The sequence below is a fragment of the Capsicum annuum genome, chromosome 1 (genome assembly GCF_002878395.1).
Source record: "Capsicum annuum cultivar UCD-10X-F1 chromosome 1, UCD10Xv1.1, whole genome shotgun sequence".
Taxonomy (NCBI): domain Eukaryota; kingdom Viridiplantae; phylum Streptophyta; class Magnoliopsida; order Solanales; family Solanaceae; genus Capsicum; species Capsicum annuum.
Window position 1 is genome coordinate 77,382,010 of NC_061111.1, and position 13,423 is coordinate 77,395,432.

Below are 13,423 nucleotides of genomic sequence, written 5' to 3' on the forward strand. Positions count from 1 at the left end.
ACCTACCCTTTCCTGGGAAACTAGAATGAATATCCTTACGTTGATACTTAGGTCTAACTCACACCCCAAAAGCTTAGCTCAAAGGGAGGAGGATTGCCCAAGCCTTATAAAGAGACCACCTTTCTCATTAACCACTAATGTGGGACTTTTTTCATTCTTCAACACCCCACCTCATGCCTAGGACTAGACATATGGTATGTTGGCAACTTTTAATTTGGGGGCCCAACATTGGGTGAGATGGATCCTGCTATTAGGTCGTAGGCCTAACTCACGCCCCAAAAGCTAGCTCAAGGAGGAGGATTGCTCAAGCCTTATAAAGAGACCACCCATCTCATTAACCACCAATGTTGGACTTTTTTCATTCTTCAACACATACTATTGTCATTTTTCCACTATAGTGGTGTCCGGGCCAACTTGCGTTCACCTCGATTATTCCACCGGGTACCTGCTACCTCCGACCATTATAGTGGGAAGAAATCACCTAGTTTTTTTTTCCGATCAGGTGAGATTTGAATTTGAGACCTCATGGTCTATGTTGCTCAGATCCTCCGAAATGATGTGGCACCCATGTGGTGCTACATGCGAGTCATATAACTAGAACCAATTCTTAGATCTGTAATATATTCCTGGATTTATCTGCAGCAACATGTTTTTGTATGGGTCAAATTTCTTTGGGTGATTTCTGGTTTTGTGAATGAAGGAATTTCATTACCGGTCCTTGTAACATTTTTTTTTTTTGGTACTTTGTCCCTGTACTTCTAATAAATTCAAACATTATTCTTTATAATTTTAATCTGGTACTTTGTCCTCTTTAGAAGCTAGCATACTAGTTAATAGAACAAAGACATAAAATGATCATGTCTTTGTGATTGTGTTCTTGTTTCCTCTCTTATCAGGTTTAGAATTTGCTGTTAAAATTTTTGCCCGATTCGTTAAGATTTTGTACTTTTAGAACCTAATTTGCAGCATTCGCTCTATACAATTTGTGTTTGATGATCTAATCCGAATGATTTTTCTGATTTTCTAATAGCAAACAGCAAGCTAAAGTGGCATCAACTTTATTTCTAGGCATAATTCGAGTAGAAGAGCATCTATATTGTTGTGGACCTTTGGCTGTATCACAATACTTAATTGGACCCCCTTATGATTGACTACAACTTATTTAAATGCAATTTTCAGAAGAAATTGACCCCGACTAATTTTCAATTGAGGAATAGTTGATTGCATATCTGGAGATAATGTTTGTCTGTGGGCTTGTTTTCTCAATATCTATATAAAATACACTTTGTACATGTATAGAAACGTGTGTTGTTCTAATGTTGCCTGCACAAACTTTTAGGGTGGCTCCTTCAGGGGTGTTAGTGGCACTGGAAATGGGTTGCTTACAGGACCCTCGGCTGCTTCTGCTCCTACATCGAAACTTGTATGTATAGAAACTTGCTTAATGTTATTTCAATCTTAGGAATGGTGTCTATTTGTTGTTTTCTTGCTAAGTTTGTCTTTTGTTGGCAAGTCTGCTCAACAATTCTCCACTGTTGGCCCACAGATTTCTCCACTACAAAAGCCACTTCAGTCACCGCAACATTTACCATCTACCGTGCAGCTTCACCCTCCCGCTTCAACTCCTATGTCACAGGGACCAACATCTCATGCTTTTTTCGTTCAGACAAATCAAGTACAGATGTCCCACTCTTCTGGTCAAAGTCCTTTCCGTCAGGGAATGCCATTGCAGCAGTCGCTTGGTATGACTGGGCAATCAACTGTTTCTCAGCCCCAGGTGCAGCGCAATATGGCACCTGTCATTGGACATACACTCTTAAGTAACAACATGCAAATACATGCTGCATCTGCAAATGCAAATCAGCAGCCTTTACAGCAGCAGTTGGTCCAACATCTTCATCCTCCCCCTTCCCAACTAGCACAGATGTTGTCTCAACAGACCCAAACTCTGCAGGCGAGTTTTCAATCATCACAGCAAACCTTTACTCAGCTTCAGCAACAATTGCAGCTCATGCAACCATCTAGCCAAAACTCAGCAGTCCAGCAGGGCACGCAAGATGCTAAACCACAGGTACACTTGAGAAAATTTTCACAATGGAATCTCTTATAACTTGGGATCTTGAGATTCTCAAAAATTTTCACAATGGAATCTCTTTTTTGAAAATATTTTCCTATGGTACTGGAATGATATATGGTCTTCACTGGCCATTGCTCTCTTTAAACTTGTGTGTTCTATGGCTCAATGTGTGCTCTGTTTCATCCAGTTCTAGTTGGGATTCGGTTTTATGTTTTCCTTGCCATAACTATAAATATTTCAAGAATATTCGAGTATTAAGAGTAAATGTTACTTTGCAAATTGATATTATTTGCTCTCAAAGTATACTGTTCTGCAGTCTCCATGGCCTGCCCTTGTTCAACAAGCAGCACCTAGTGCCACTGCTGTCCAACCAAAAGCAGATGCGCTTCCTGCTACATCTGGAATGAACCAGACTACTGGTCAGGTGAAATGTAATTGGACAGAGCACATGTCCCCTGATGGATTCAAGTACTATTACAACAGTACTACTGGAGAAAGCAGGGTAATGTATTATAGTGCCTGCTGGTTGAAGTTCTATACTTTTAGTCCACCTACTAAGTATTAATTCATTGTTTTTGAAATTTAGTGGGAAAAGCCGGAGGAGCTGATATCATACGAACAACAACAGCAAAAACTCTCAGTCCAACAGGCTCATGTTCAGGCGCAACCACAGGGGTTTCCTTCCCAACAAGTTCCTGAAATGCAAGCACAGCTTCGGAATCAGCTTCCAACACATGTCCAGACCCAGGTCTGCCCTCATCAATTATTGCAACAAGCTTCTCATGCTACTGTGGTTAGTATTTAACCATACTTCTTGATAGGGCTTGAATTTCAGTGGAATTCTTATTATATGGTTTTGATTTTCTAGTTCCCCGTTGGAATGACGCGTCAACAACCGCTTCAGGTACCATTATGCTCCTTATTGTTCTGATCATATGTTTTTTAATCGTTGTAGGACCTCTATATTCCCAGTAATGTCTCGTGATGTACAGTATTAACTGCTAAGTCATGTCTTTTTTAAGAATAAAAATAAAAGTAAAGGTAACGAGTATTATATATAACTTCAGCACAACAGTGTTAGTTTCCATATTTACAGAACAAAGCGACTTTAAAATCAGTGTCTCCTTTTTTATGCTTACGAGGATTTTACGAAGATTCTAAAACCTCTAAAAAAGACTTAGAATCATCTATGAAGCCTTCTTACACCAAAATGAAAAACTAAGATACACTTTAACTTTATTCTGAATGAAACTTTTGTATATCTTCAAAACATTTTCATTTTTTTCCTTCCAAATAGTCTACCGAATGCAAGCAGGTATTAGTTTCTTTGTTCTTCTGCCTGGTACCTCTGCTCAAGCTTCTCCAACATGCCAATCAGTCACTAGTTGGTTTAGGAATTGTCCATCTAATGACCTTCATGTTTAAGAAAAACTGCCGAAGCTGGTTAGTGATCACACAGTGAATAAACAAATTTGTTACTTTTTGACTCTTCCCCGAAGAGATAACATTTTGAGCATAATTGAATGCCCCTTCTCTTTAATTTTTCTGGAGTCAGGCAGGCTTCTTTAGCTATCACTCAAACAAAACGAGCTACATATGGAATTTTGACTTTCCATACTTGTTTCCAAGGGCACAATGTAGCTTGTTGACCATTATGGATCACATCATCATAAGATACTTAGTTTGTCCCCTTGTTCGTCAAACCCCTTGAAAGATCCAAGCTGTGTTGTGAAAGGCGTTCGCTTTAGCGCCTTAAGTGTGAGGCGAGGCGAGGGAAGGCTGCAAAATCGAGCAGAGGCTTATAGGTGACAGAAGTGCACACCTTTTGTATATAATAAAAAACTGGCAGCTTCTTTTATTAAAACATTTTTTGGGTTTCTAACTTTTTATCAGTATCTACTTACGCATACCTCCAAGGCTCAAAAAGAAACAGTGGATTTCTTCACCTTTGTTGTCTTTAGCTGCAAAAGCCAAAAAGGTATGCCTTCTTCTTTTTCCTCCTTTTCTCTTCTTCTGTTTCATCTTTTTCTTTCTCTGTTTCATTTTCGGCATGGCAGTCTTTCTTTTCTTTGTTCTTTCTCCTCTCCTTCTGTTTCTGACATAACCACAGCTGTACTGTGCACTGCTTCTTATTCCTCTGGTTTTTGTCCTCTGTTTTCTATTTTCAGCTATCCGGGCAGTTTTTTTTTTTTTAAATATTCTCTAGTCCATTTTTTTTTTAATTTTCTGCCCAATTCAGTTTAGTATCTAGTATCTACTTTTAGTTTTTGAATTGAAATATTTGCTAGTATGGCATTGCTATTGAGATTTTGGTTATTGATATATGCGCTATGCAGTTAAATATGTAAATTATTTGGTATTAATTGGAATCTCACTTCAAAAAGGCGAGTGCCTTGCCTCTCGTACCTCAGTCAGTTAGGCCCTTGTCGCCTTACGCCTTCCAATCCTGATATCTCCCAATCCTGTAGCAGGCCCCCCACAAATCCTGTAGCAGGCCCCCCACAAATCCGATTTACCGTTGCATCCTGCTGTTGAGTTAAACTGAAGATATCAGGAAACAGGATCTTTAAAGACCCCTATCCAAGCCAGTTATGTATCCAAAAAGATCTTCCTTTTCCCACACTGATAGCTATATTTGCTTTGAAAGAGGACCACAAGCCTCTGATTTTTCTCCATACACGTGTGCCATAAGTTCTGGTGACCCCGTTTGAAATACAATGCATTCCATTCCCATACTTCTCACTGATAACTCTCCTCCATAGAACTTGTTCTTCAAGGCCATACCTCCATAGCGACTTCGTTAGTAGACTTGAGTTGTGTAATTTCAAGTTCTTTAGACCCAGACCCCCTTCCTTTTTACGAGTGATAAGTGTATTCCATTATATCAATTGAAAACACCTCCTGTCTTTGCTTCCTTGCCATATTAATTTCCTTTAAGGCATCATCTTCTTTTCAATCTTTGTTGGTATAGGAAACAAGGGCATTATGTAAGTTTGTGGTGAGTTTACTCCTCTTTTTTTTTTTTTTTTCAAATGAAGTGGTGTATTATTCACAAAAGCATTAAGAAGATGCGTAGTTCCAAAATTGGAGGAAATATCAGCTCATGAAAAAAAAAAAAACTACAAAAAAAACTATCATAAGACCAAAGAGCTCATAGAATCCCCCTTAAGGGAGTTTGGGTCATGTACAGGGGTGAGATTAGCCCAGCTAAAGAGACTAATCAGACATCTGTCTTTGAGTTTGAATTGGTAGTTGAAATACCATCAAAACATCTCTGATTCCTTTCCATCCATAGGCACCACAAAATACAGGCAGGAACCATAGACCCAGATTCTTTTGATGGCCTTCCTAACTTTCCATGAGCTCCAGCACAAAAGCACTTCACTGACAGTGCGAGGCATAGACCATTGCAAACCAAAAGAGAAAGAAACATGTTCCACACATTTGCAACAATTGGACAGTGTAGGAACAGATGGTTGATAGACTCAGAGTTGCATAGGCATATGTGACATCTATTGCTAGACGGAATTTCCTTCTAATGACGAGCATCATTAAGAGTGATCCAGCTGAAACAAGAGACTTCTGGTGGTGATTTGGTTTTCCAGATTAGCTTCAAAGGCCATTGCTCCATCAGGTCCTTGTTGGTGCTGGCACTTAACAGTAGATAACCTTCTTTGGTTATTGCTACCCCATTTAAGTTTGTTAATTCTTTGACTAAGAACTGGACTGTTGTGTAAGCTCCCAAGCAATGCTATCATGTCCTCCAGTTCCCAGTCATTTTGGTGCCTTCTTGGGTGCAGATTCCATGAGGAGTCGTCCCAGTTATGAGCAATTGTTGAATCTGAATTAGTAGTTATTGTGTAGAGTCTATGAAAGACATCCTTTAGTGTAGTAGGACCAAGCCATTTGTCTTTCCAGAATAGGAAATGAGCTCCATTTTCCACTTGGAGGGATAAGTTGAGAAAGAACTCATCCCACAATATCCTGATACCCTTCCACAGTCCAGTTCCATAGGGATTTAACACTGCTTTGGAGCACCATTGGTTAGTGCAACTATGTTTTTCTTCGACATCATCTTCAGGGAAGATGTAAGAACATATGTCCTTCTAAGAGGTTTTAGATTGGCTATCATTGGAGCCAGGTGCAAGATGTAAGGTGCTAGAATATGATGCTGAACATAAGCTTTGTATCACTGAAAAGCACAGCTAGATCCGAAGAAAGTTTTAAATAACTTGTCTGGTGGGTTCATTTTCCAAATGGACAGGGTCTCCGGATGCAGTGAGGAACTGGGCAGCAGAGGTTTGGAGCGGTCTTGATGTCTGAAGATCTCAAAGTTAGGTGAATCTTAATTCTTGTTCTGTTTCGTAAGTTAAGAACAATCTGTGTGTACCCTTGACGAAGGTAGAAGGAGGCTGGGAGAGAGCTTTTGAAGGCTGGAAAAGTGGGTAGACCTTAGTGGGTGTGACGACCCACGAGTTTCTAGAGATATAGTATTGGTGAACATGGTGGGCTTCCCTATTCATCTATGATGTTTCGACTTTTCAATTATTAAGAGTCCCACCTTGGAAAAGGGACGGACAATTGGTCTCCTTATATAGACTTAAATGATCCCCACCGTATGAGCTAGCTTTTTGGGTTGAGTTAGGCCCAAGATCCATTCTTTACCTGGTATCTGGTATCTGAGCCAAACTCACCCCAATTCTTTGTTCACCAATGTTGGACCCCCATATTATATTGTCCCTGCTCCAGCTAACAAGGTCTGGGCCTGCGGAAAGTGTTAAAGAGTCTCATATTGAAAAAAGATGGACAATTGATCTCCTTATATGAACTTGAACAATTCGCACCCCATGAGCTAGCTTTTTTGGCTGAGCCCATGATCTATTCTTTACATTAACAAATTTGGGAATTTGTGCGGTGGCTTTGTGGATGTGATTTGTAGTCTTCATGACCTTTCGAGGGTGAGCTTGGGACTAGTAAGGAAGGGGGAAGAGTACCATCTTCTCTTACTATTGAAAATGGAGCAATGGGTTTAAGGATATGGGTGTACCCTGCATTTCGTCCATGTTGCTTGTTGGAAGCAATGTTTTGGACAACAAAAGGTGACAAGGCTCTGCTTTGTCACGTGGCGAGGCGCTCGCCTTTTTGAAGTGTGGTGCCAATTAATATCAAAAAATAAAAATATTTAATTGCATATATAAATAATCAAAATATCAAGAGCAATAACATCTCAGCAATATTTCTATTCAAAAACTAAAAATAGATAGTAGATACAATTAAAGATCAAATAATTACATTATTAATTAATATATAATATAACTTAACTTGAAAAAAGTTTTAAAACACAACCAAGGGTGTGGCCTTAGTGGTTCAATGAAGTTGGGTTGAGCATGATGGTTCTCAGGTTCAATTCCCAACAGAAACAAACACTAGGTTATTTCTTGCCATCTGTTCTAGCCTTGGGTAACAGAGTTACCTGATACCTAAAGCTCATTTTCCTTTCAGGGTAAAAAGGCGCATAAAAAAGTGCTGGCCCGTCAAAAGTCCGGCCTCGTCAACTATGTATCAATCGAAAGGTATGGAACTTTGCCTTCTGGTTAGGAAGTGTCCTATTATTCCTTTCGTTCACTTTTCCCATTCCTTCAATAAAAGAAAAATCCATGCCTAGGGTAACAATTTTTCTGCATAAAACAGGGAAAGACAATGAACTAGAACAAAGCGGATTTTATTCATTCCAGCACTAGAAGCATTTTCTTACATGGGAATCACATATAGACCAGCCACACAACACAACATTACAAAGGGAAGCATTAGTGATACATACACAACAAAGACACAATGCATAAGAGTAGATCTCCACAAAGAACAAGAACACCTTTAATGTAAATACGTTACAAAGCATCTAGGGATTTGATAAAGGTGATAGGACAGGGTTTCAAACCTGCCTTAGTCTCAAATAGGTATCCCGTCGAATTAGTCGAGGTGTGTGCAAGCTGACCCAGACACCACGATTAAAAAAAAAGTTTTATAACTTTATGTCTATTGTTCTTAACTAAACATAATTCAAAAACAGCGAAAGTAGAAGGAAAAAAGTGTGTTTCTTCTAAAAAAAAATAGTAGTGCTGGAAATTGAAAAACAAGACAGAGGAAGTAGAAGAAATCAGAAGGAGAAGAAAAACTGGAAGAAGAAAAGAAGAAATACGTATTGTTTGGAGTCGCTGGAGATGTCTTCTTGAGGCGATTGGTTGGAGCCTTGCAGTCAATTGGTTTGTGCAAATTCGGAAAGACAAAGAAGAAATACGTATTGTTTGGAGTTGCTGGAGATGTTTTCTTGAGGCGATTGGTTGGAGCCTTGCAGTCAATTGGTTTGTGCAACTTCGGAAAGATACCCTAAAATTATCTTTAATCTTTTAAAGCCTTATTAAAAAAATAAAATACGAAAGCTTTTTAAGAAAATTCGAGCCTTTCTTGCCTTGCTCGCCGTGGCGTTGCCTATTGAACATGTCATTGCCACTAAGCTGAATGCGGACAAAGCTCGCCCAGCCTTTCGCCATTGGCGACGAGGCAAGCGCCTTTCACAACCTTGGTTGGAAGAGTAGGAGAGTGGGGAGAGAGAAAAGAGGGGAGTAGGATTCCAGAGCCTTGAGAGAAGCACGTTTTTCCGGAGAATGTCTTTCAGACATTTGGTTCGAATAGGAAGCATGTAGACGATGAGGGTTTTGAAATGGTTCATAGAAGAATTTCTATGAAGCTAAAAGACAAGAATGCCTTTGATAAGTGAGCTAGCATGGAAAGAGAGAATGAACTGGTTCACTTACCTTAAAATCCCAAATCAACCAGTTCTAGAAAACCGTACTAGGGTTTTTTCTGGGAAAATAATGCGACTTTTCCCAACGAATTGGATCACGTACACTTTGCTAAGATCGCAAGAAGTTCTTTGTTTCTTTTGCAAAGAATCCTACTCCAGAAATCTTCAACGAATATTAACCAACAAACACGGAAACAAGACGAACAACAAGCACAATAACTCTGCAGCAACAAAACATCACAAGCCGTGAATACAAAGGGAGGGAACAAACACAACAAATGCAAGAGAAGTAAAGGGATAAATAGTTTGACATAAAGATTACACAAATAATAAGAACTAGAGAGTGTTTCAAACTCTAAAACCCCTATTACTCACGTAATCAACACCAAAGTCTTACGTAGACACAAGAGGGAAATCACTCTCCCCAAGCACCAACGTTTCTAAGCCAAGATACAACGCAAGTGAATACCAACCTTGGTTCCTAGTTCCGGTTTCACTCTCCAAAAGAGAGAAGTGTCTCTCAAATGTTTCTCTCTCTCATAATGGATAAAACTAATGAAATAACTCCTAAAGAAGTCTATTTATAGCTATTACAAAAATGAAGTGACCATACTACCCTTAATGAGGGTGGGCGGCTATGGAGTGTCTCTTGAGCTTGTGAATTCCCTAAAACACCCTTAATGAAGGTGCTCTTCAATGCCCCAAGATCGTGGCTCTTCAAGCCCAAACTTAAGGGCAAATGAACACTTCAAAACCATGTCTTCAAAACGTGGGATCCCTTAGGACGTAGGCATCAAGGCAAGCTCCCAAGCAACCTTCCACACACGACATTGCTTTTTGGTGTGCTCAAAACGGGTCTTCCTTGCATATTCTTGTGTCCTCGAGGTGACCAAGTCTTGAGTCTTTAGGTGTTGGCCTCCAATAGTGTCTTCAAAAGCTAGGATGGCCATTTGGCTCGTATCATCCTCCCCTTCTTGAAAAGGATTCGACCTCGAATCTACACCTTGCAAAACCAAAGAGAGGACAAACACGCACAAAATCCTTATGGCATGAGTGTTAGGGTTAGTACAACAAAGAACATCATCATGCCAAGGTGGTACACACTTGAAATATAACCACAAATCCTTTGCTCTTTTAATCATGAAAAGCTTAGTACAAATGTCACAAAGGATTTGGCCAATGGAAGCACTAAGAGGTATGGAAACCACAAAGGTCATAATGGCTTCACTAGAGACAAAGGTAAGGTTACCTTTTCCTTAGGAACTATAAGACACAATTGCTTCACCACCTCTTTAAAAGACCACATCAAGAGTGGTGCCTCAATTGAAATTAAAGTCCACAAAAAACATATAGCAATGTCACTCAAACAAGTGGACCAACCAACAACTATCCTACCCTCACATACGACCATTCCACAATTATCATGGAAGTCATCATAAGCAAAGAGGTAGTATAGAAAGGGATCAAATGTAAAAGTATCGTCCGAGGTGCTATTATCCATGAGAATTCCATTTGGCTCACAAGACTTAGCTCGGGATGTGCACAGGGACGAAAACAAAGCACTTAAGCACATACAAATTCTTTCTTTTAGGCAATTCATACCAACATACGAAGTAGATTCTACAAGATTATGAATATCATCATATGTATAAAGGTAATGAAGAAAGGTACTAAAGGCACTATTCTCATCAAAGATGTATTCACAAGTAGGAACACAGAGAGAAAAAGACATTGCAAGCACATAGGACCTCTCTTTTTCCCACAACTTCCCGAGGGAAGGTATTCCATCAAGGGAGCCATGCCATTAGGGAGAATAGATGCAACAAGCCAAGCCAATCCAAGTAGTTTTCCCAAGAACTTTGTTTCCCTCTACTAATGATATCAAACATGCTCCCAAAAGTTCCGCAAAATACTTCAAATTGTCCAACCCTAAGAAGGTGACAAGAAGTCCTTAACATCCTTGGACTCTTCCACAAACAATAATTCAACTTTGCATCCACAAGTTGTTCACATAATTTAAGCAAAGTGTGTCAAACATGGATGTAAGTATATCAGCAACACCCCCAAGAGGCAATGACACCTTTGCCCTAGGGTCCACAATCAAAATCAAGTCAAAAAGAAGGATATCATATGAATGGAATTCACCCAAAGTGTTTTCAAGATTTAACTCTTTCCTTGACCTACAAGTAGTGATACCTTGGTCAAGAATGGAAACACTCAAGGATGAACTCTCTTGGCTCTTGTTATTACTCCCCTTCTTTAGTGAACACTTATCATAGTGGAAAATTCCCCCCATGCACAACTTAGGTCTATCAAGTGGATTGTAAATTCCCAAGAAAGACTTTCCATCGTAGGGAAGGGTTCCAACACTCAGAACCAAACCTTGCTTGTCGTCTTGACCAAGCATCAAGTGGAATGTATAACATTCTCCATATTTCAAGAGGTTACCGGGGTCAAATGAGAGAAGTAGCCATGGACATAGATTTCCGCCATACTCACTTTCACCCTGGAGTCATCCCCAAAATTAGGCACACCCTCTATACCACCATTAGCAATACCATGAACAAGAAGAGGGTAGAGAAAGGTGTCACACAAATCAACTCCAAGTATGGTGTCCTTATGCAAGTACTCACTAGTTCTAAGTACATAGGCATCACATAAAGAAGAAGTTGAGGGAATTTCTAAGCAAATATCACCTTCTCTTTCCAAAGAGCATTCCTCAAGTAAACACAAACCACCATTAACATCAAAGGGATCACAACTCAAGTTATCACATGGGTCAAGCAATTCATCCCTACATTTATCAAGAAAGGGTGGGGTGTTATGCAAAGGATCACAATCAAGATCACTTTTCAAAATCAAACACTAATCGGGTTGCTTAAGCATTCAAGCTCATCAAGATCTTTTTCACTGATTGATCATTCTCCACGACATTTTCATTTCCACGATTTATATGAGCAACTATAAGAATTTCATCACGCAACATGCTCAAAGAATCATCTACAATCTCATGATCAACTCTATCAACATCATCACTAACTTGAGACTCATCAAGCATACTACACATATGCTCAAGTAGTAGACTACATTTAGGAGTAAGTTGATCATCATTCACACCGTCACTAGTTGTGGGCAACTCCCATGCCGACATAGACTCACCTTGGTTTTCACAAGGGTCAATTAGTGGGTGAAATACTCTCATCATTTGGTATTGGGACCTTATTCAAGTTACAAGAGCTAGCACTAGGTGGACTCAATTCATTCTTACGAGAAGAATCAATTTTGTCATCTATAGGATCAACTAGTGATTGCTTGCTTACAACAAGAATTGGATCTTTATGCAACCTAGCAATATCAAGAATATCACAAAGGGAGGACTCATGCAATTCCTCTTTAGGTAAACCACTAATTGCATCCATTTGGCTACTACTAGCCACATCACAACGTTCTACGTTTATAGGAGTGTAGGAGGTAGCACTGTTACCTTATAGCTCACATGAGGTGCGGCCTTCACCTTGGTGTGCATCATGGCAGCCCACTTGTTCCATTGGGAAGCTCTCATCACAAGAGAGTTTGTCAAGGCTCCTCCCATGGTTCGTCCCTTCATTCTTTTTCCCAAAGTGGGGATTCCTAGAGAAGAACTCATTTAGGTGATCAATCATCTTTTGTTCTTGAACCGTGATGGTCTTTTCTTTGCTAAAGGGTTAGTTTACGTTCCCTCTTCTCCACTTCCTCTACATGTGCCGGTTGGTGTGGTTTCGGTGTAGCTTAGGCGGTAGGAGTTGGTTTTGGTGTAGATTGGGGCATTTGATTTCCAACTCCTACGATCGACTCCATTTGCATGCACATCATTTCACATTTTCGGTTAAGAGCTTCAATAGAGGCCAAAATACTCTTAGCGGTGTTTTTTTTGTCCATGGTACCTAAAAAAAAGACAACAACAAAAACAACAAAATCCAAAAGTATCCTCACCACAGTCTCACACTTTTGATCACCTCACACTTGGTTTCACAAGTGTTGTAAGTCGGCTTGTAATCCTGGGACGTTGAGGGGTGAGTTCTACTCTTGTCCGAAATGGATTTTCGTTTGAAAGACTCAAAGAAATCTTGTCGGACGTAAGCCAAGAAACTACAGCAATTCACAAACAATAAAAGCACATAACAAACACAAACACGAATGAACGGACTCAAAAACTAACTTACAACCTAGTAGATGTTACTAGTTTGTCAATTAGTATTAGAATCAATAAACGAAACTACAGGAATAAGTAAAAGAAACTAGGAATCCACAAATTTGAGCCTACAATTGGTGTGTTGTACATATATGACGTGGCAGCCTTGGATTGGTTGCGGGTTTTGAAAAATTCTTATTTCTATTCTTTTTTGGCAAAATGGTTCGATGGACCCCTCTATTGTGTCGGTTTTGTAAGTTGGACACTTCTACGTACATGTTTGTCATCTGGACCCTTAACCCACTAAAAAGCAACATTTTAAACATATTTTCTGATGTGGCATCCTATGTGGCTGAGACCACATAGGAGC

The 13,423-nt window shown here is 39.7% G+C and overlaps 1 protein-coding gene across 16 annotated transcripts in view; it reads left to right on the forward strand.

Moving 5' to 3' along the window:
• Window positions 1–13,423, forward strand: part of LOC107878380 (flowering time control protein FCA) — a 59,156-nt gene that overhangs the window by 29,020 nt on the left and 16,713 nt on the right. For 4 of the 16 annotated variants that reach the window (XM_016725366.2, XM_016725381.2, XM_016725389.2 and 1 more), the window contains exons 12-16: window positions 1,340–1,423; window positions 1,514–2,071; window positions 2,394–2,579; window positions 2,664–2,870; window positions 2,946–2,981. In XM_016725366.2, coding sequence (XP_016580852.2) covers window positions 1,340–1,423; window positions 1,514–2,071; window positions 2,394–2,579; window positions 2,664–2,870; window positions 2,946–2,981 — 1,071 coding nt within the window. Of the gene's footprint in view, window positions 1–1,339; window positions 1,424–1,513; window positions 2,072–2,393; window positions 2,580–2,663; window positions 2,871–2,898; window positions 2,982–3,970; window positions 4,056–7,579; window positions 7,651–13,423 lie in introns of those variants that run through there. The other 12 variants (XM_016725405.2, XM_016725414.2, XM_016725423.2 and 9 more) reach the window with 9 other exon arrangements.